The sequence below is a fragment of the Homalodisca vitripennis genome, chromosome 4 (genome assembly GCF_021130785.1).
Source record: "Homalodisca vitripennis isolate AUS2020 chromosome 4, UT_GWSS_2.1, whole genome shotgun sequence".
NCBI classification, from domain to species: domain Eukaryota; kingdom Metazoa; phylum Arthropoda; class Insecta; order Hemiptera; family Cicadellidae; genus Homalodisca; species Homalodisca vitripennis.
This window is the reverse complement of record NC_060210.1, coordinates 205,260,721-205,282,558: the sequence shown is the minus strand read 5'-3', so window position 1 is coordinate 205,282,558 and position 21,838 is coordinate 205,260,721. Positions and strand designations below refer to the sequence as shown.

Here is a 21,838-nt window from a genome sequence, read left to right as displayed (position 1 = left end):
ATATTGATTGCTTGCTGTTGATGCTAGATCAAGTTATCTTGAAAACTATCTTCTAGGGTCCACTGATTGAAAGAAACCATAAAAGTACACTTTTTACACATAATTAGAAATTTTCTATTGCACTGTGATCTTTCTCAACCAGTAGAGAATTCTACTTATCATGTTTGTATCATCAAGTAATAATCCCTGGCTTTCAGCTTTATTAATTCATAACAATTTACAACAAATATAGATGACTAACTGTTTTGATTTATTAATATAACAAATTTATTTGGTGGGAATATTAACTTTTAAAGTCTAAAACTGAGCAATAAATGTCTTTATCGTACTGCTGTTAGTTTCAACTGAAGCTTGGATATGGTTAATGTTACTAGTGATTGGTGAGTGATGTATCAGGTAAGCCCACAATGTTGCAAGTTTCAACTGAAGCTTGGATATGGTTAATGTTACTAGTGATTGGTGAGTGATGTATCAGGTAAGCCCACAATGTTGCAAGTTTCAACTGAAGCTTGGATATGGTTAATGTTACTAGTGATTGGTGAGTGATGTATCAGGTAAGCCCACAATGTTGCAAGTTTCAACTGAAGCTTGGATATGGTTAATGTTACTAGTGATTGGTGAGTGATGTATCAGGTAAGCCCACAATGTTGCAAGTTTCAACTGAAGCTTGGATATGGTTAATGTTACTAGTGATTGGTGAGTGATGTATCAGGTAAGCCCACAATGTTGCAAGTTTCAACTGAAGCTTGGATATGGTTAATGTTACTAGTGATTGGTGAGTGATGTATCAGGTAAGCCCACAATGTTGCAAGTTTCAACTGAAGCTTGGATATGGTTAATGTTACTAGTGATTGGTGAGTGATGTATCAGGTAAGCCCACAATGTTGCAAGTTTCAACTGAAGCTTGGATATGGTTAATGTTACTAGTGATTGGTGAGTGATGTATCAGGTAAGCCCACAATGTTGCAAGTTTCAACTGAAGCTTGGATATGGTTAATGTTACTAGTGATTGGTGAGTGATGTATCAGGTAAGCCCACAATGTTGCAAGTTTCAACTGAAGCTTGGATATGGTTAATGTTACTAGTGATTGGTGAGTGATGTATCAGGTAAGCCCACAATGTTGCAAGTTTCAACTGAAGCTTGGATATGGTTAATGTTACTAGTGATTGGTGAGTGATGTATCAGGTAAGCCCACAATGTTGCAAGTTTAAACTTTACTTCTCAATGTTTCAGCTTGAGTGAAGACGTAAAGACAAAACTGCTCTCATATTGTTCAGAATTCGGACATTCAGACAGCCAGTGTAAAATTGCTACTGCATTTTGGTGCTTGGATCATTGCAAATACCAGGTAATTTAAATCAGTTTCAAAGTGTAATGTTAAAATTTTGCTTAACTTTAAAGTTAATCTTGAATGTTTGCTATTATATTTTTAAGTACACTGAAAGCTGTTTTAGATTATGATAAATCTGCTCATGATTTTGTAGAATTAATTGCTGTAGACAATGTCCATAAATGTAATGGTTTATGAATATGTGTATTGAGCCTCCATTATTGTGGGACAAAGCTATAGTGGAACCCTGTAAATACATTTACTTATAGATAATATAATTACAATTTATTTATACCCAGATTTAAGGATTTCTACTACATTGAAGTTTGCTGCTGGTACCAAGATCCAGATGTACCAACACAGTGATAGGAAGTATACTCCATGCAATATAAACATATTGTCACAGGTGGGAGGGAGTTTGCTGCTGTACGATGCTGCCAATAATGAGGACATCCAGGTGTACTGACACACTGTCAGGAAGTATACTCCATGCAATATAAACATATTGTCACAGGTGGGAAGGAGTATGCTGCTGTACGATGCTGTCAATAATGAGGACATCCAGGTGTACTGACACACTGTCAGGAAGTATACTCCATGCAATATAAACATATTGTCACAGGTGGGAAGGAGTATGCTGCTGTACGATGCTGTCAATAATGAGGACATCCAGGTGTACTGACACACTGTCAGGAAGTATACTCCATGCAATATAAACATATTGTCACAGGTGGGAAGGAGTATGCTGCTGTATGATGCTGTCAATAATGAGGACATCCAGGTGTATTGACACACTGTCAGGAAGTATACTCCATGCAATATAAACATATTGTCACAGGTGGGAAGGAGTATGCTGCTGTACGATGCTGTCAATAATGAGGACATCCAGGTGTACTGACACACTGTCAGGAAGTATACTCCATGCAATATAAACATATTGTCACAGGTGGGAAGGAGTATGCTGCTGTATGATGCTGTCAATAATGAGGACATCCAGGTGTATTGACACACTGTCAGGAAGTATACTCCATGCAATATAAACATATTGTCACAGGTGGGAAGGAGTATGCTGCTGTACGATGCTGTCAATAATGAGGACATCCAGGTGTACTGACACACTGTCAGGAAGTATACTCCATGCAATATAAACATATTGTCACAGGTGGGAAGGAGTATGCTGCTGTACGATGCTGTCAATAATGAGGACATCCAGGTGTACTGACACACTGTCAGGAAGTATACTCCATGCAATATAAACTGTTAGGAATTGTACTGTATTTAATATAAAATTATTGTCACAGGAGGGAATGTTTACTGCGAGATGTTGTTATCTCTGAGTACCAACATAGTATTAGGAAGTATATTCCTAGTAATGTAAACATATTGTCATAGGAGGGAGTGAGTTTGCTGCTGGATGATGCTGTCAATAATGAGGACATCCAGGTGTACTGACACACTGTCAGGAAGTATACTCCATGCAATATAAACATATTGTCACAGGAGGGAGGGAGTATGCTGCTGTACGATGCTGCCAATAAAGAGGACATCCAGGTGTACTGACACACTGTCAGGAAGTATACTCCATGCAATATAAACATATTGTCACAGGAGGGAGGGAGTATGCTGCTGTACGATGCTGCCAATAATGAGGACATCCAGGTGTACTGACACACTGTCAGGAAGTATACTCCATGCAATATAAACATATTGTCATAGGAGGGAGTGAGTTTGCTGCTGGATGATGCTGTCAATAATGAGGACATCCAGGTGTACTGACACACTGTCAGGAAGTATACTCCATGCAATATAAACATATTGTCACAGGAGGGAGGGAGTATGCTGCTGTACGATGCTGCCAATAATGAGGACATCCAGGTGTACTGACACACTGTCAGGAAGTATACTCCATGCATATAAACATATTGTCACAGGTGGGAGGGAGTTTTGCTGCTGTACGATGCTGTCCAATAATGAGGACATCCAGGTGTACTGACACACTGTCAGGAAGTATACTCCATGCAATATAAACATATTGTCACAGGTGGGAGGGAGTATGCTGCTGTACGATGCTGCCAATAATGAGGACATCCAGGTGTACTGACACACTGTCAGGAAGTATACTCCATGCAATATAAACATATTGTCACAGGTGGGAGGGAGTATGCTGCTGTACGATGCTGCCAATAAAGAGGACATCCAGGTGTACTGACACACTGTCAGGAAGTATACTCCATGCAATATAAACATATTGTCACAGGTGGGAGGGAGTTTGCTGCTGTACGATGCTGCCAATAAAGAGGACATCCAGGTGTACTGACACACTGTCAGGAAGTATACTCCATGCGATATAAACATATTGTCACAGGTGGGAGGGAGTTTGCTGCTGTACGATGCTGCCAATAATGAGGACATCCAGGTGTACTGACACACTGTCAGGAAGTATACTCCATGCGATATAAACATATTGTCACAGGTGGGAGGGAGTATGCTGCTGTACAATGCTGCCCATAATGAGGACATCCAGGTGTACCGACATACTGTTAAGAATTGTACTGTATTTAATATAAAATTATTGTCACAGGAGGGAATGTTTACTGCGAGATGTTGTTATCTCGGAGTACCAACATAGTATTAGGAAGTATATTCCTAGTAATGTAAACATATTGTCATAGGAGGGAGTGAGTTTGCTGCTGGATGATGCTGTCAATAAAGAGGACATCCAGATGTACTGACACACTGTCAGGAAGTATACTCCATGCAATATAAACATATTATCACAGGAGGGAGGGAGTATGCTGCTGTACGATGCTGTCAATAATGAGGACATCCAGGTGTACTGACACACTGTCAGGAAGTATACTCCATGCAATATAAACATATTGTCACAGGTGGGAAGGAGTATGCTGCTGTACGATGCTGTCAATAATGAGGACATCCAGGTGTACCGACACAGTGTTAGGAATTGTACTGTATTTAATATAAAAATATTGTCAGGGGAGGGAATTTTTACTGCGAGATGTTGTTATCTCGGAGTACCAACATAGTATTAGGAAGTATATTCCTAGTAATGTAAACATATTGTCATAGGAGGAAGTGAGTATGCTGCTGGATGATGCTGTCAATAAAGATGACATCCAGGTGTACCGACACAGTGTTAGGAATTGTACTGTATTTAATATAAAAATATTGTCAGGGGAGGGAATGTTTACTGCGAGATGTTGTTATCTCGGAGTACCAACATAGTATTAGGAAGTATATTCCTAGTAATGTAAACATATTGTCATAGGAGGAAGTGAGTATGCTGCTGGATGATGCTGTCAATAAAGATGACATCCAGGTGTACCGACACAGTGTTAGGAATTGTACTGTATTTAATATAAAAATATTGTCAGGGGAGGGAATGTTTACTGCGAGATGTTGTTATCTCGGAGTACCAACATAGTATTAGGAAGTATATTCCAAGTAATGTAAACATATTGTCATAGGAGGGAGTGAGTTTGCTGCTGGATGATGCTGTCAATAAGGAGGACATCCAAGTGTATCAACATCGTACTGTGGTCTGCCTACTGTTAGCGTCTGGTCACCATAAACTAGCTCTGCATTACCTCAACATTCGAAAGCCTGGTTTGGTTGAGCCTGAGGATATCAGGTGATGTATTTGGCCTGAAATAAAATAAAAAAAACCTTAATGTGTATTAACGTGACTCTTGGTACCGGCTGTCTGGTTTATTACAAATAAGAAATTGGCAAAATTATTTCTTGTTCTCAAGTAATTTGGTAATGACAGAAAAGCACTTTCTGTCATTAGGCGTACTAACTATGTAAGGAATGTATAAGGTGTAGCTATTAAATTATGAGACTGACGCTGGTGCGGATCAAGGAGGCATTTGTCAACCGCCATCAAGCTCTTTAATATGCATCTAGTCTCGTTTCATCAGAACCAACGTTCACGTTATTGTAGTTTTCTTGTTTTGCCAGATAAAATGGTTAGTGTAATAGTAAAACAACGAATTATTTTAAAATTCCACTTGGAAAAACTGCTACTGAAACTGATAATTTACTAAAAGAAGTGTATGGTAGTGAATGTAAATTGTGGCTACTTGTTTTTGAATGGCGTTTTAAAGATGGCAGAGAAGACATACAAGATGATTTGCAGCCAAGTTGCCCTTCAACGTCAAAAATGGATGGAAATTACGAATAAATCAGGAATTGATTTGGTCTGACCATTGATTAAGTATTGGGGCAATTGGTTAAACTGTAGGTATTGATAAAGAATGTGTAAGGCAAATTGTACATGACAATTTTAACATGTGAAAAGTTTGTGCTAAAATGGTGCCTAATATTCTAATGTTTGTACAACAAGAAGATTGCAAAAATGTTTGTATGCGATTGAAAATGACCCAAATTTTTTGAAAACAATAATAAAATGTGAGTTAACTTGGTTTTTTACTTATGATCCGAAAACAAAGCACCAATTCTTGCACTGAAAGAGCACTTCACAGAGACCCAAAAAAAGCTCGTATGAGTAAGTTTAAATTTAAAGCAATGATGATGATGATGTTCTTTTTTTATATCCATGGGATTGTGTACCTTCACTGGGTTCTTGAAGATCAAACAATAATTCAATATTATTACCTTGAGGTACCTTCTAACCTAAGCCAAAGGGTAAGGAAAAAACACCTCGAAATGTGGAAGGACAAATAATGAGTTCTCCACCAAGACAAAGCGCCAGATTATCCCTCCTTATCTGTCTAGAGGTCCCTAGCCAAGTACAGCATCCTACTGTTAGTATTCACCAGATCTTGCACCATATAAATTCTACCTATTCCCTAAAGTGAAATCTGCATTAAAAGGGACAAGATTAAGTCTGTGGAAGCTGTAAAAGAGAAAGTGGTACATGTCCTGAAGGAGATGACAGAAGATGACTTCCAGCACCGTTTCTAACAATAGAAAATTCTCATGGAACGTTGTAGTGATAGAGAAAGTGGTAAATTTAATGTAACAGTAAGTGATTATGTATAAAATTAAAATTAAATTTTTTACAACATTAGTCTCGTTATTTCCTAGCTACACCTCTTATTTCAGTAATGTAATATATAAATAAGGAAAAATTTTATTAAGGATGGTACATCATGTTTATGCAGACATTCTTATAGTAAATTATAAGACAATAAATTATAAGAGTTCATAAGTTTCAGTGTAAAAAGTATGAAAAAAGTCTGTGTATTATTTCATATTTACCAAATTTTTGTTTACTTCAAAGTACGTTGGTTTCATAAACATTTTTGAAACAATAAACTAATTTACTTTAAAGTAGAGAATGTATTCATTCACGTATTACAGGAAGAATGAGCTTACAAGTTTATATTATCTCTGATTATAATAAATCTCAAGAGTGCAAAAAAATTGGTTTATATCAAGAATTCTAAAAAACAAGATTTGATTATTAAGGTAAAGTGCAATAAACATTTCTATATCCACAGAAAGAGTCTAGGACGCTACGCTTTGTCAGGGTGAACAGTATATGCTTAGCTCTAGAGTGCAGTAAAGTTCAGTACCTGAATACTCTACTACTGATATATATCTGAATACTCTACTACTGATATATATTTTAGTGAGAGCAATAAATTATGTTTCCCATCCACAGAATGAAAATGACTCTGTTACTACTCAATGGGTTGATCCATGAGGCATTTGAATTCCAGCGCCACCACAGTTCTTGCAAGTCTGAACTTCTTCATCAGTTCTTCTCAGGTATGTGTTTACTTTTAGGGTTAATTATAAGACAGGGCCTTATGGCCCTAAATTCGCCCATTTGTATATATAATACAAATAAAGTCATTTAAATTTGAATTTGAATTTGAATTTACTCAATGCTTACTGCTACATGAGGAGCCGGTTATAGCAGAGACTTGCACGCTAGTGGACATGTATACTCGGGTCCTGTTAACTCTTGTCTATCCGTTACCTTGCACGCTGGGGAACATGTATACTTGGGTCCTGTTAACTCTTGTCTATCCGTTACCTTGCACACTGGGGGCCATGTATACTCGGGTCCTGTCAACTCTGGTCTATCCGTTGCCTTGCACACTGGTGGACATGTATACTCGGGTCCTGTAACTATGGTCTATTTATTACCTTGCACGCTAGGGGACATGTATACTCGGGTCCTGTTAACTCTTGTCTATCCGTTACCTTGCACACTGGGGGCCATGTATACTCAGGTACTGTTAACTCTTGTCTATCCGTTACCTTGCACACTGGGGGCCATGTATACTCGGGTCCTGTCAACTCTGGTCTATCCGTTACCTTGCACACTGGTGGACATGTATACTCGGGTCCTGTAACTATGGTCTATTTATTACCTTGCACGCTAGGGGACATGTATATTCGGGTCCTGTCAACTCTGGTCTATCCGTTACCTTGCACGCTAGGGGACATGTATACTCGGGTCCTGTTAACTCTTGTCTATCTGTTACCTTGCACGCTAGGGGACATGTATACTCGGGTCCTGTTAACTATTGTCTATCCGTTACCTTGCACGCTAGGGGACATGTATACTCGGGTCCTGTCAACTCTGGTCTATCCGTTACCTTGCACGCTGGGGAACATGTATACTCGGGTCCTGTTAACTATTGTCTATCCGTTACCTTGCACGCTAGGGGACATGTATACTCGGGTCCTGTCAACTCTGGTCTATCCGTTACCTTGCACGCTGGGGGACATGTATACTCGGGTCCTGTCAACTCTGGTCTATCCGTTACCTTGTACACTGGTGGACATGTATACTCGGGTCCTGTAACTATGGTCTATCCGTTACCTTGTACACTGGGGGACATGTATACTCGGGTCCTGTCAACTCTGGTCTATCCGTTACCTTGCACGGTGGGGGACATGTATACTCGGGTCCTGTCAACTCTGGTCTATCCGTTACCTTGCACACTGGGGGCCATGTATACTCGGGTCCTGTTAACTCTTGTCTATCCGTTACCTTGCACACTGGGGGCCATGTATACTCGGGTCCTGTCAACTCTGGTCTATCCGTTACCTTGCACGCTGGAGGACATGTATACTCGGGTCCTGTTAACTCCGGTCTATCCATTACCTTGCACGCTGGGGGCCATGTATACTCGGGTCCTGTCAACTCTGGCATGTTACTTATGAGTGGACAAGTATACTCGGGTCCTGTTAACTCTTGTCTATCCGTTACCTTGCACACTGGGGGCCATGTATACTCGGGTCCTGTCAACTCTGGTCTATCCGTTACCTTGTACACTGGTGGACATGTATACTCGGGTCCTGTAACTATGTCATTTATTACCTTGCACGCTGGTGGACATGTTACCTGTGTTAAACTCTTGTCTATCCGTTACCTTGCACGCTAGGTGGACATGTATATTCGGGTCCTGTCAACTCTGGTCTACCGTTACCTTGCACGCTGGGGGAACCATGTATACTTGGGTCCTGTCAACTCTTGTCTATCCGTTACCTTGTACACTGGTGGACATGTATACTCGGGTCCTGTAACTATGGTCTATTTATTACCTTGCACGCTGGTGGACATGTATACTCGTGTCCTGTTAACTCTTGTCTATCCGTTACCTTGCACGCTAGGGGACATGTATATTCGGGTCCTGTCAACTCTGGTCTATCCGTTACCTTGCACGCTAGGGGACATGTATACTTGGGTCCTGTTAACTCTTGTCTATCCGTTACCTTGCACGCTGGAGGACATGTATACTTGGGTCCTGTTAACTCTTGTCTATCCGTTACCTTGCACGCTGGGGAACATGTATACTTGGGTCCTGTTAACTCTTGTCTATCCGTTACCTTGCACGCTAGGGGACATGTATATTCGGGTCCTGTCAACTCTGGTCTATCCGTTACCTTGCACGCTGGGGAACATGTATACTCGGGTCCTGTTAACTCTGGTCTATCCATTACCTTGCACGCTAGGGGCCATGTAAACTCGGGTCCTGTCAGCTCTGGTCTATCCGTTACCTTGCACGCTGGAGGACATGTATACTCGGGTCCTGTTAACTCCGGTCTATCCATTACCTTGCACGCTGGGGGCCATGTATACTCGGGTCCTGTCAATTCTGGTCTATCCGTTACCTTGCACGCTGGGGGCCATGTATACTCGGGTCCTGTCAACTCTGGTCTATCCGTTACCTTGCACACTGGTGGACAAGTATACTCGGGTCCTGTCAACTCTGGTCTATCCGTTACCTTGCACGCTGGGGGCCATGTATACTCGGGTCCTGTCAACTCTGGTCTATCCATTACCTTACACGCTGGTGGACATGTATACTCGGGTCCTGTCAACTCTGGTCTATCCATTACCTTGCACGCTTGGGGACATGTATACTCGGTTTCTGTTAACTCTGGTCCATCCATTACCTCAACAATCTGATCCGATCAGTCCTCCTTCGTTAACTTTAAAGTGTTGTCAAAAAAAATTTCATGTCAAGTTAATATGTGCAGATAAACTTTACAATAAAGGTTACTGATAATTATCGAGTCAGAAATTTATTTTTGTGTACAGTAAATTTAGGTTCCTCAGGCAGAATGAAATATATAAAAAAAACCTGTTCTTTACTTCAAACAAATTGGGTTACATTATTTACTTTAATGTTTGTCCTGAATTATTTTAATGTAAAATGTCAGTATATTTTTGTTATATGATAATGTCTTTCATGCCACAGGTTGTGTTGAGATGAGCAAATTAGACATTGTATTCAAGCTGCCACTGAATCCTGCTGAAGAAGACGATTTCATGTCTTTCCTAGAGAAAACTTCACATCCACAATCAGATGACCTCAGGGTCCTCTACCTCCTGTCACGGTCCAGGTACTATAACTAGTCTCATGGTTTATCTATGTTACTGCTGATCAGCGGTCTTCCATGAAATAGACGCAGGAGACTCGCAACTATGCAAAACATAAATGTAGAAAATATCATTTTCTATATTAACTGCACATAATTTTTTTTCTCCTCAGGGAAAGAGACGATTGTCCCCGGCACTTCCTAAAAGGACCTTTGCGCCTCTCTTATATTTTTGTCTTAAAAATCAGAGACTTTTACAAAAGTCAATTAACCCTTTAACGAGTATAGGTGTTTGTTACTAAATAGTATTGACGTTCCAGAACGTCATATTAAAAATCATGTGAAAATAGTAAGGACGTTCTAGAACGTCAATGAATTATGACTTACAATACAAGTACCAGCTCTTATGTTTTTCCTCTATGGAAGAAATCCTCCCACTGTTCCTAACCTTAAATAACTGAGCGCAGTTTCCCGCGTAAATACTATCAGCTGCTTTCAACTACAGAGCGGCTGTAAAGGTTTTTTCCGCACACGGATTCCCGCGATTTCTACTGTCAACAGCAATTGGCGCTAACAACTTCTACAGTCGCATTCTGTTGCTACGCTGTAAACATTCACTTTGTGCAGTTTCTTCTACAATGATGAAATAGTGTAGTTTATTGTTCTCAAGTCAGTTTCCTTTTGTGTTGTGAAATGGATCCAGAACGTAACTTACGTAGTGACGACATAAGAAGGGGGCTGTACGAGTGGAGTGAAGGATTGTAATAAAAAAAACAAGAAAAGTGGATTTTGTGACTTTAGACTAAACCTCATCCGAAAAATATTGAAAACACATCACACTCCAAGAGAAGGAAGGCTGGTAGCCGCGGCGTCGAGGATCGTGCCGCCGCCAGCCGCTACCAGAGACCAACATCCACTCCGCCTGACCGGCAGACACTTCCCCCAGCCACTGCCGACGCCAGAAGGTCAGACACGGAAGACACAAAAGAGATGCTACGTCTGTTCTCATTCCTCAAGCAGAGAAAAGAAGAGGAAGGATACGACGTTTGAATGTAAAGAGTGTGGTTTACCACTGTGTATTCATCCATGTTTCGAGCACTTTCACACAAAAAACAAATTTTAGCCTTTGTGTTTTCTCAACATAAGTAAATGTTAGCTTTTTATAGTAATAATATCTGATTTTCATTAAAAAATCAAACAAAATTTTTCTTACTATTTTGGGAGTGTATTATGTTTCACATCCTTACTCCTATGAACAAATGATGTAGTGACGTTCCAGAACGTCATTACTCCTTAAAGGGTTAAATTTGAGGCCTTCTGTTCTCTAGTGTCCTTGAGTGTTCTCTGAGGAGACATGACTAGGAAAATTTTTACTAGTTGTAGTTATAGCAAGACAACTTAGCTGTATGTGTTCCGCTGATTATTCTGCTTCTCCGCAGAGTCTGCATTCATCAGTCTAACTAAGATCCACCTTCATAAGATGTTTTCTAATGGGGTCATGTCCTGTCAGCATCCCTACAATTATTCTTATATCCTCCTTATCATGATCTCGGAGGGATATCCATCCTTTAGCATAACTAGAGATAAACATTTTTTATTGTCTTAATCCTGAGGCCCTACCCCAATTAAAGTATCTTGTCTTCTTTTCCAAATATTTTACAAGAGCTTTGCTGTAGGATAAAGCTACTCCGCAGCCAAGCTCTAGCCCTACCATTAGGGACTCTATCCCTTTTTTTGGCAAGGGTACCTGCTTTTTCATTATTGTGAGTGCCCTAATGGCCTGGCACCCAACTGAGTGCAACTCTGTTCTTCTTTGCCAGTTGTACCAGACCATACCTGCATTCCCAGTTATTATTACCTTTTTTCCTAGAAGCTTTAGAGCTTATTGCGCTTAGAGCGGTTGTCCTCATCACCTCCTGCCCCAGAGGAGTGTATCCCAGGACCGCTTGAAGTTCCAGGGTTCAGCAGGAGCTCATCGCTCCTCTAAGGCTTAGGCAAGCTATCCTAAGACTCTGTAGCCTCTTGGTAGCTGTTTTTGTCCTACTTTCGGCCACCACACTAATGCAACATATGTGACCATTGGTTTTATAATAGTTTCATATATCCAATAAATAATTTTGGGTTTCAAACCCCATATAAATCCAAAGAGTCTCTTGTAGACACCAAGAGGCTTTTGTCACTTCAGATATTGTGTTCTCAATATGTGGGTTCCAGGTCAGCCTCTCATCCAGGACTACACCCAGATACTTGACTTCTTTTGAGTGTTTTATCGTGATTCCTTCCAGTACAGGTTTTACAAGCTATAACTTTATTTCCTGGTAAAGGTTATCATGTTTGTTTTTGATGGATTAATCCAAAGACCTTCCCCATAACACCAGTTGCTTATAAAATTTAATTCTTCTTGAATAAGGCATTCCAGCATGCCTTTATTTTTCCCTTTGACCATAAGCACTAGGTCGTCAGCATAGCATATTACACTTATTCCCCTCATCTCTGCTTTAGTTGGAAGGTCAACATCACCATCGCCCGCAGGAGGGGTGACAGAACCCCTCCCTGGGGGCAGCCTTTTCGGACCGTGATGGTGACTGATTTGTCCCAAATCTTTTACTTTTCTGCTTTTTGGGAGGGCTAATATCCACTTGACAGCATCTGAGGGAACTCCAAACCATTCCAGACCTGCCTGCAGTGATTGATATACTACTCAGTTGAAAGCTCCTTCAATGTCCATAAAAATGCTGACTAGGGCTTCCTTTTTATTGAAGGTGTTCTCCACCCCTTCCATTAAGCTGTGGAGAGCGGAGGTAGTTGATTTACCTTCTATATAAGCATGTTGAGATAGACTGAGTGGGTGTACTTGTAAGGTTTCATCCCTAATGTGTCTATTGATTATTTTTTCCATAGTATTCACCATGAAGGAGGTTAGGGGGGGTCTATACGAGTTGGGGTGAGTCGGATCCCCATCATTTTTCCGCACAAACACCACAAGTGTCGTCCTCCAGTTTTTTTGGAATAAACCTTGGGTGTAGCTGCTTCTGAACAGAGTAATCAGAGGATTTAAGGATATGTCCAACCCTTCTTTAAGAAGGGCCGGATAAACTTCATCCACCCCAGGAGATTTAAATGGCTTAAAGGATCTTTTTGCCCATTTAATTCTTTTAGATGTGAATATCCTTTTTGACCACTGTCTGGACTTGGCTACTTCCCGACCAGATCTCTCCCGACTAGAATACAAGAATCCTCATTTCATGTCAAGTGATTGCCCGAAAAGTGTGTTTCCAACAGCAGCTCTAAAGTTCTTTGGTAAGGAGCCCATTGGGTTAGAGTGGTCACATAGGAGAGTTTTTAGAAGCCTGTCAGCCTCTGGTAGGCTATTAATGTTTTTGCAAAAAGAGGTTCTTCTTTTATTTTTCCTAATTTACTTTTTATATTCGTTTAGAGCATGGAGATAAAGGATCCAAGTCATCTTTCCTTTTTGCCCATTTTAATAATTTTAGAGTTTTGTTTTTAAGGGTTTCTAACCTCCCAGTCCACCAAGGCACATCTTCCATTTTTCTCATTGGCCTTATGATAGCGTGTTCAACTAGTTGAGCAGACCTTTCTAATTCAAGTTCATTTTTCTCCCAACTCTTCAGCTCTGGATACTCGGTATTCCCTCCAGTTGGTAGATACAGGAACCCTGTCGGTCATGTTCACCTCAACTCCAGCCTCTATGTCCTCACCTCATGGGTTTATGTTAGTGCTTCCCCAGAAGGTGTAATGAGCGTTACAGTCACAGCCTCTCTGTCTGCAGTGCTGCAGTAGCCTTTCTATTTCTACTGGTGCTGGTGGGCAGTGTGTTGAAGGGTTGGGGAAGTAAGCTGAGGCTATGATTACCTCTTTTTCCACTTGTTGTGAGGCTACTTTCACAGACACCGCCACCATATCTTTTTTAATTAGATCTGTAACAGGGAGAGCTGTTACATGTTTTGAAATTAAAACACATGGTCTTGGATTTTCAATTGAACGATCATATATGAGATTACGAACCTGATTCGTCAATCCTTGATGTGACCTCTGTTGATCCAAGGTTCCTGAATTAGGGCAATATCCAGGCTTGTTGTGATAAACCTCCTACTCAAGATTTCGATTACGCCCTTGGTATCTGTATGATGCACATATTTATGGCTTTTTACTACCTCCCCCTGGTGGTCTATCCTCTTGGAGCGTTTGGGGACAGTGCCCCCTTTTCTTCTCATTGCCGAAACAGATGGTCCTTTCAGAGAGGATCCCTTCTTCAGGAAGAGAGAGCATCAGTTTTTCTTTTTGAACCGCCACACTGCCTTCAGGAACAGACCTATATCAGGTAAGGTATGTACAGATTGCTTTGATACCTTTTCGGTCTCTTCCATTTCCATCTCCTCAGCAGTGTTCTTTTTTTTGGTGACGGTCTCAGATTTTTCTGAAGTCTCCCCCACCTGTTTTGGTTCTTCACTGTTCCCCTGGTGTTTCTTCTTCAGTCTTAACTGAATTTTGCCAAACTTGTTGAATTGTGGGCCCTCTTTTTCAAGCTTCTTGCTGTGGCGCAGTCGACTGCCAGGGTAAGCAGCACTGACTTTTCCTCGTCACTTCTACACAGGACATTCCATCACCAACTGATAGTTCTTTTTTATGCTTTCAAGAACCTCATGATCTTATCAGTGGATTCATTTGTGGTATTTGGAAAATAGGCAGTCGTGACGATTCTTGCACAAGGAATTTCTCCCTCTGGTACAAACCTCAGACTGGCCCCTTCCCAAAGCTTAAGAGAGTCTTGCTTTCCTTTCAGCCATTCTGCTGTGTTGTTATTTTCACATGTGAAAGTCAGGACTCCCTGTCTCCTGTTGGTCCTGTGGTAGCTTGGAGAGTTAGGATCCTCCTGTTCTTTCACGATCGCTTCCAGGATGGAGTTGTGAATATCTTCCATCTGTTCAGATGAGAGCAGGGTTTCGGGAAAATCAGAGTGTAATATTCAGGACTTCTGTTAGGAAGTCTGCCTGTCTTCTTTGATTGTTCAGTACAGCTCGGGTCAGCACCCATTTCCAGTCCCTTTTTTTTTTGTATTTTCATTCACATTTTTAGAGGTGCTAGAGCTCTGGTTTGGTTTGTTTTTTGTTGATTTGTACTCATAGTGTTCCACGAGTAGCGGAGATCTAAAGGTCACCCCAAGCATTGTCCCGCTCTACTTGGGGAAGGCTATGTTTAAACTGGAGGTTGCCAGGTATCCAGAGTGCAAGCACTCCCTTGACCACACAGCCCTTGGCATTTGCTGTTCCACCTTGGCTTGGAAGATAGAGAAATTAGGTATAGTAGAAGTTAGAAATATTTCTCGATAGGTGAGGGTAGACTGAAAAGGAAAGTGAGGGTGGTAAAGGATAGCCAAAAATAAGCCTGCCTGTTTAGCTCAGCCTGATCAGATTTTTATAGAAGACAAGAATTGGATGAGACAGTTCCCACATGTGGGCGCACGAAATACAGCACTTAGGAAGGGAGAAGGTGGACGCTCTGGATTGGCACATGACCCCGCTACTTCGCACACTAATTTTTGTTTACATAAGTACGATAATTTATTAAGCCTATCTGCTTATGTTTTATCTAACTGGAAGTACTACAAAAAACACATTTAGCAATCTGTAATTTGTGTGCCAATAAATAATGACACAGCGGATCTCCGCAAATTCAATTGTCGATTTCTATCGATCGATTTCCAAATCCTGATGTTGTTGAAGGTTCTGTGGATTTGGGATTCGGCTTTGTTACATCGCTATGTTCAATGTAGCGAAATTTTATTTTGTCTTAGTTTCTGAATGCTATATGTAACTTACTTTTTCCTTATTACAGGATAATTTATTATTTTTAAAAATTGGATTTTAGACTTTAAACAACTTTAGGTTTTTTTATTATAAATTTATGTTTAAAGTAATGTAGTTATGGAAGTTTAATATTTAAACATATCCAGAACACTTATACACTGTTGGATTGTCTACAGGTACGTAGAGGCCATAGACATGAATGAGAAGATGCGTGGCCTGGGTCTGTCGCGGCGGAAGGTGTCAAGTCTGACAGTGGGACCCAACCTTCGCAGTCACAGCCTGTTCGGTCCTCGAGATGAGATGGGGGCTCCTACACAGCCGGTGGTCACCACCAGAGATCTGCTTATACAGTCTCTGGCCAAGTCCCTCCCCTCCGTCACCAGGGACCTCGCTGACTATTGCGCCAAAGAGAAGAACTTCAAGTGGAAACAAGGTACATATCATTATATTCATTTTAAAAGTTGAGAATCTGATTTAGTAAAAATATGGAGATTTATCTTGAAACCATGGTTTTAACTCGATTGTCTTTGAAATATTACTCGTGTGTTACTATTTTTTGTTTCTTTATTACTTTAAGAAGAGTCTAGAAGAATAAATATAATTTTTTTTTTTTACATTTTTTAATCCTTTTCAATCAATCAATCAATAAATCTTTATTTACATTTTCGTCAAGAAAAGTAATGGCGTCAATTACATAGAATGTTATAATACAATGCAATACAATGGTGTCAGGCTATGCTTCGACAAGAGTGTAGAATTCTTTAATAGAGTACAAGGGTTGATCCGTTAGCCAGGTGTCCAGTCTGTGTCCCAGGGCAGCTCCCGTTAGTGCTCTGATGTCATCCGGCAGAAGATTGTACAGTTTTGTCCCGATGTAGGTTGGTTTCTTTTCAAAAAGCATTGTTCTGTGTCGTGGAATAGGGATTCTTGATGTGCTTCTGGTGTTATGGCTATGGGTTTTAGTTTCTCTGGGAAGACCATTTTTATCAACCAGAAGTATCACTTCTTGGATGTAGATAGCAATGACGGTTTTAATTTTTAGCTGCTTGAAAGCTTCTCTGCAGCTTGCTTGCCAATCTAGTTCAGCTAGCGATCTTATTGCTGTTTTCTGAATAATGAGCACTCTGTTTAGATTTGCAACAGAGGTGGCCCCCCATATTGCAATCCCATACCTAAGGTGAGTCTCCAGAAGTGAGTAGTATGCTACCTTAGCTACATCTGTGGAGCTTATCTGTTTTAGTCTTCTCACCACATAGACAGCAGAGTTCAGTTTTTTGCACAGCTCATTTATGTGTGGTCCCCAGGTCAGGTTTGCATCTAGTGTGAGGCCCAATAGTTTGCTTTCTTCTTCGAGGGAGACATCAGGTAGAACTGGGATTTGCCCTCTCCTCCTCCCAAAATTTATCTGCTTTGTCTTTTGTGGGTTTGCTGCTAGGTCATTTGATGCACAGTAGTCATATGTCATATTTAAGGATATGTACGCATTTACACTAAGTTCTTCAGCTGTGTTACCTTTGCAAAGTAAGGTAGTATCGTCGGCGTACATGACTGCAGTACTGTAGTCATTGATGTAGTTGGGGAAGTCGTATGTTAAAAGGATGAACAGTACCGGACCTAACACTGAGCCTTGTGGGACTCCCCTTGTAGTAGGGAGACACTTTGACCTGACAGTCTGGGTTACGTGTCTTGATGTGTGCTTTACCTCAACCAGTTGGGATCGTCCTTCAAGATAGCTCTTAAACCAGCAAAGCGTGATACCCTCTATTCCTAGGTTCTTGAGTTTGTTCAGAATAATTTGATGTCCCAGGCAATCAAAGGCCTTACTGTAGTCAAGAAGTATAGCTGTGGTGTACTTGTTGTTATCAATTTGGTCTATGATATATCCAGAAAGAGCAATTAGGGCGGTGGTGGTTGATCTCCCCTTCAGAAAGCCATGCTGATTTTCAGGGAGAAGGTTGAATTTATTTAAATGGTCCAGGAGTCTCCTTAAAACGATTTTCTCAACAATTTTTGAAAAAGTTGGGAGGTTAGAAATGGGACGGTAATTACTCATTTCGGTTGAGGATCCTTTTTTTAGTTTTGGGTATACCTTAGCAATTTTCATTGCAGCGGGAAAAATACCAAATGCAAAAGATTTGTTTATCACTTCTGCTAATAGAGGGGCAAAGATATCACCACAGTACTTGGTCAGTGTTGATGATATGTCATCCAGCCCACATGAGCCCCTGTTCTTTAAGCTCCCGATTATTTCTTTGACTTCTAGAGGAGTAGTGGGGGTAAGTGTCAGAATCTGTTGTACTGGCTCCAGGCTTGGCGTTGGTAAGGTCTGTGGTGTCGTGTAACCAGCTGTCCTCAGAGTTTCTTCAGCGATGCTGCAGAAGTAGTTGTTGAATTTTTCAGCAACTTCCAGTGGGTCGTTAATCTCTCCTTCTGCTGTAGTCAGCTGAAATTGCTGTTTTGCTTTCTGACCCCTCTTGGATGTTTTCTCGCTGTTTATGACCTCCCATATAGCTTTGGATTTGTTGTTTGCCTGACGAATATGTTTGTTAGTAGCTTCTTGTCTTACCTCTCTTAGTCTAAGGTCATAGCGCTTCTTATTGTGTGTCATTATATCTTTGTCTTCTTGCTTCCCGGTCATCTCGTATGTACGTAATGATTTGAGGTAGTTTTCTTTAAGCTCATTTGCTCTCTCATCACTATAGTCAGCAAGGTTTTTTTGAGTTTATTCCTGGTTTTCTTTATGGGACATGTGGCATTCATCTCCATTGCTACTACTCCCATCAATGCGTTGTATGCATCTTCGGGTGACTGTGCACTGTATACATCACTCCAGTTACACTCTGACAGTCTTAATTTGAGCGATGCCATGGTCTGGGGATTTATACACCTTTTAAACTGGCTTTTAACCCCAGCCATTTTTCCATGGACTTGCCAGAAAGCCCATGGCGATAAGGGACCGTAGAGGGAAAATACATCTAGTTTTCTTATTTTTGAGAATAATTTTTAGGTTTTTGTTTTAAATTGTTCACAAATAAGTGTACTCTTAGATGTAATAGTTAAAAAGTACTTTTATAGAATGATTTGGTTTTTTTTAGCGTATTTATACATAAAAAATTGTTTATTTTTTATAGTTTGGACATACATAAAGGGTAGAAAAAAATTGTAGCCCCTGAAAAATGAAGCAATTTTGTTGTACACATATTTCTTACTACACACACAACATTTGAAGAACTTTCCTTGATAAATGCAGGAGATATATCCAATTAATTCTATTGCTGCATAAGCACTTCTTCATATATTTCCACATACACGTCAGTAGAAGTATACAGATATGTATACTTGTTTTTGCACTTTTGAAATAATAACAATTTATTGTAAAATAACACAAACTAATTGTAATGGTTTGTAAGACTAAAACTTGTTTAATTTTTCAAAAAAGTAAAAGAAATAATATTTACAATATATACATTTTATATAAACAACTCAATTCATTGTCCTCAAAAATAGCACATTCACCACTAATAATAGGGTACTTTGGGATTATACCGACCACACCAGTATGAAGAACACAAAAATATAAATTTATAGAAACAAACATGATAGAACGAAAAAACAACTCTTTAATTACAAAATTACAAACTTACAAGCATTTCCAGGCATTGTGATCGGTATTGTTGTCGCTGTTATCTTATCTTTCTCGAGAATCCCGATTACGACAGGCCACGCGGCATCACATGATTTGCACGGTACATAATTGCCTTTCCATTACAATTCAATTTATATTTCTGATCAGATCCTCTAGAATTTGATATTTTACTGATAGGTACTATCTCGAGGGATGTTTTTCTTTCGTTGACATCAGCGCGAAGGCATGGCACTCGCATTTTGGGTGGCGGAGTGTGATCAAGAATAAAAACAAGTTTTGAGTGTTTTTTCAATAAAGAGTTTAGTTTTAGTTTGATCATGTTTGTTTTTATTGAATTTTTGTGTTTGGAGAAATGTAGAGGTAAAACACTGAAGTATAACAAAGCGACGCACCAGCTGAACGGGCGGCGAGACTCTGCAATCACGTTATCTACTAGACCGCTCGACTTTGACCTCTGTCTGAGGATGGGGAGGGGTTTGCGATAAGACAATTCTTGCTTTATATTGAGAAATATTGTTCTACGCTAATCTAGTAATCAGTAGAAGCAAAATGTCAAATAACGATTCATGTCTGGGTGTGGTCGGTATAATCCCAAAGTACCAATAATAGTGTTTATCAAAGTGTTTTCACTCACTGGTAACTTTTCTCTACGACGTTTACTCATGTTTTTTTACTAATAATACAATAAATCACACGAAAAACAATCGCTTTCAATCACGCAAACTAATTGAGGTTATAAGTCAGCATACAACAACAATGCAACTGAAGTCGTCTGACAGTTGACATCGACAAATAAACTACGCTCAACGACTACGAAATACGATGCCAATTGGAAGGTTTATTGTTTTTACATGTAGCCCGTTTCTTCACCGACTAATATACCGAAACTGATGGCATTTGGACATATTATTAGCCAGCTACATTAAATTCTCGAGACGTCCGGTATATCGGACGTTGGGCATATCGGACGTTGGGCATTTTAGCTAGACCACCTCTGTCCGATATATCGGACGCCGGGGCTAAAAGGGTTAAGTAAGTTTTTGTAACATTTTTACCTGAAAGTATTTTTTAGTATAGTTTTTATACAAACTAAAAATCCTGTTTCATTTAAATGAATTCCACATTTGTTTGATATAAATGTTTTACATTGCTGTAGTGACGAGGCCTACACCTCTCTCTGTGGTGGTCCACACGGACCTGTCTGCACAACGCCTGCCGTTCTACAAGGCCCCAGACTCACTGCTCGTACAGGCTGCCCTCTCCAAGACCAGGGAGACCTGGACTCCTGCAGCTCTGAAACGCAAACTCTGCTCCAACGTCGAGGACACACCTTTCCTCCGCACCCCCCTCTTACCTCGCCTCTCCAAGTAGGTGAACTCCACACAACACATTGATCTATCTGTTCTTCCATGTACCTTTCTTGTATTACACTTTGTTTCTTCCTCATTTTGTTTCTTATTGAATTGTTTAACTGTAAGCAGTAGGCCTTATAATATTAGGTTAATTTTTCAAACCTCAAGGACGAATTTTGTTTAACAATAAACTAAGTGAAAACTCTCCATTCTCCATGAGCCAAGAGCAACCGTCTGTACCAGATATTTCCCATTTTGAAGCTCATCGCATAGCAACAAGACTAGTATCTTTTTATTGAAGTTTCATTATTATCCAAAACAAAGAGATTTGAAATAAATGTACAGTACACAAAATAATTTTCAGATTTCTATAGAACAGCACATTCTATAGGAATAATTTGAAAAGTAAGTTTCCAAGGCATGTGATCACCAAATGGGTTGGGTTAGAGATGTGATCTGGGTTGCGCTGTACAGTTATATAAAGTTCACATGTAGCAGTGTCACAGTGAACATCATACGTTATTCTGAGTGCTATACAGTAGTGTTCAAATGGGTTGGGTTAGAGATGTGATCTGGGTTGCGCTGTACAGTTATGTAAAGTTCACATGTAGCAGTGTCACAGTGAACATCATACATTATTCTGAGTGCTATACAGTAGTGTTCAAATGGGTTGGGTTAGAGATGTGATCTGGGTTGCGCTGTACAGTTATGTAAAGTTCACATGTCACAGTGAACATCATACATTATTCTGAGTGCTATACAGTAGTGTTCAAATGGGTTGGGTTAGAGATGTGATCTGGGTTGCGCTGTACAGTTATGTAAAGTTCACATGTCACAGTGAACATCATACGTTAT

General features: G+C 40.2%; 1 protein-coding gene across 1 annotated transcript in view; it reads left to right on the top strand.

The window, feature by feature from the left end:
* LOC124360938 (MATH and LRR domain-containing protein PFE0570w-like) overlaps positions 1 to 21,838 on the top strand; it is a 132,648-nt gene that overhangs the window by 36,033 nt on the left and 74,777 nt on the right. The window contains exons 8-13 of the mRNA XM_046814955.1: positions 1,235 to 1,349; positions 4,817 to 4,980; positions 6,979 to 7,085; positions 10,037 to 10,181; positions 16,162 to 16,418; positions 20,788 to 20,998. Coding sequence (XP_046670911.1) covers positions 1,235 to 1,349; positions 4,817 to 4,980; positions 6,979 to 7,085; positions 10,037 to 10,181; positions 16,162 to 16,418; positions 20,788 to 20,998 — 999 coding nt within the window. The remainder of the gene's footprint in view (positions 1 to 1,234; positions 1,350 to 4,816; positions 4,981 to 6,978; positions 7,086 to 10,036; positions 10,182 to 16,161; positions 16,419 to 20,787; positions 20,999 to 21,838) is intronic.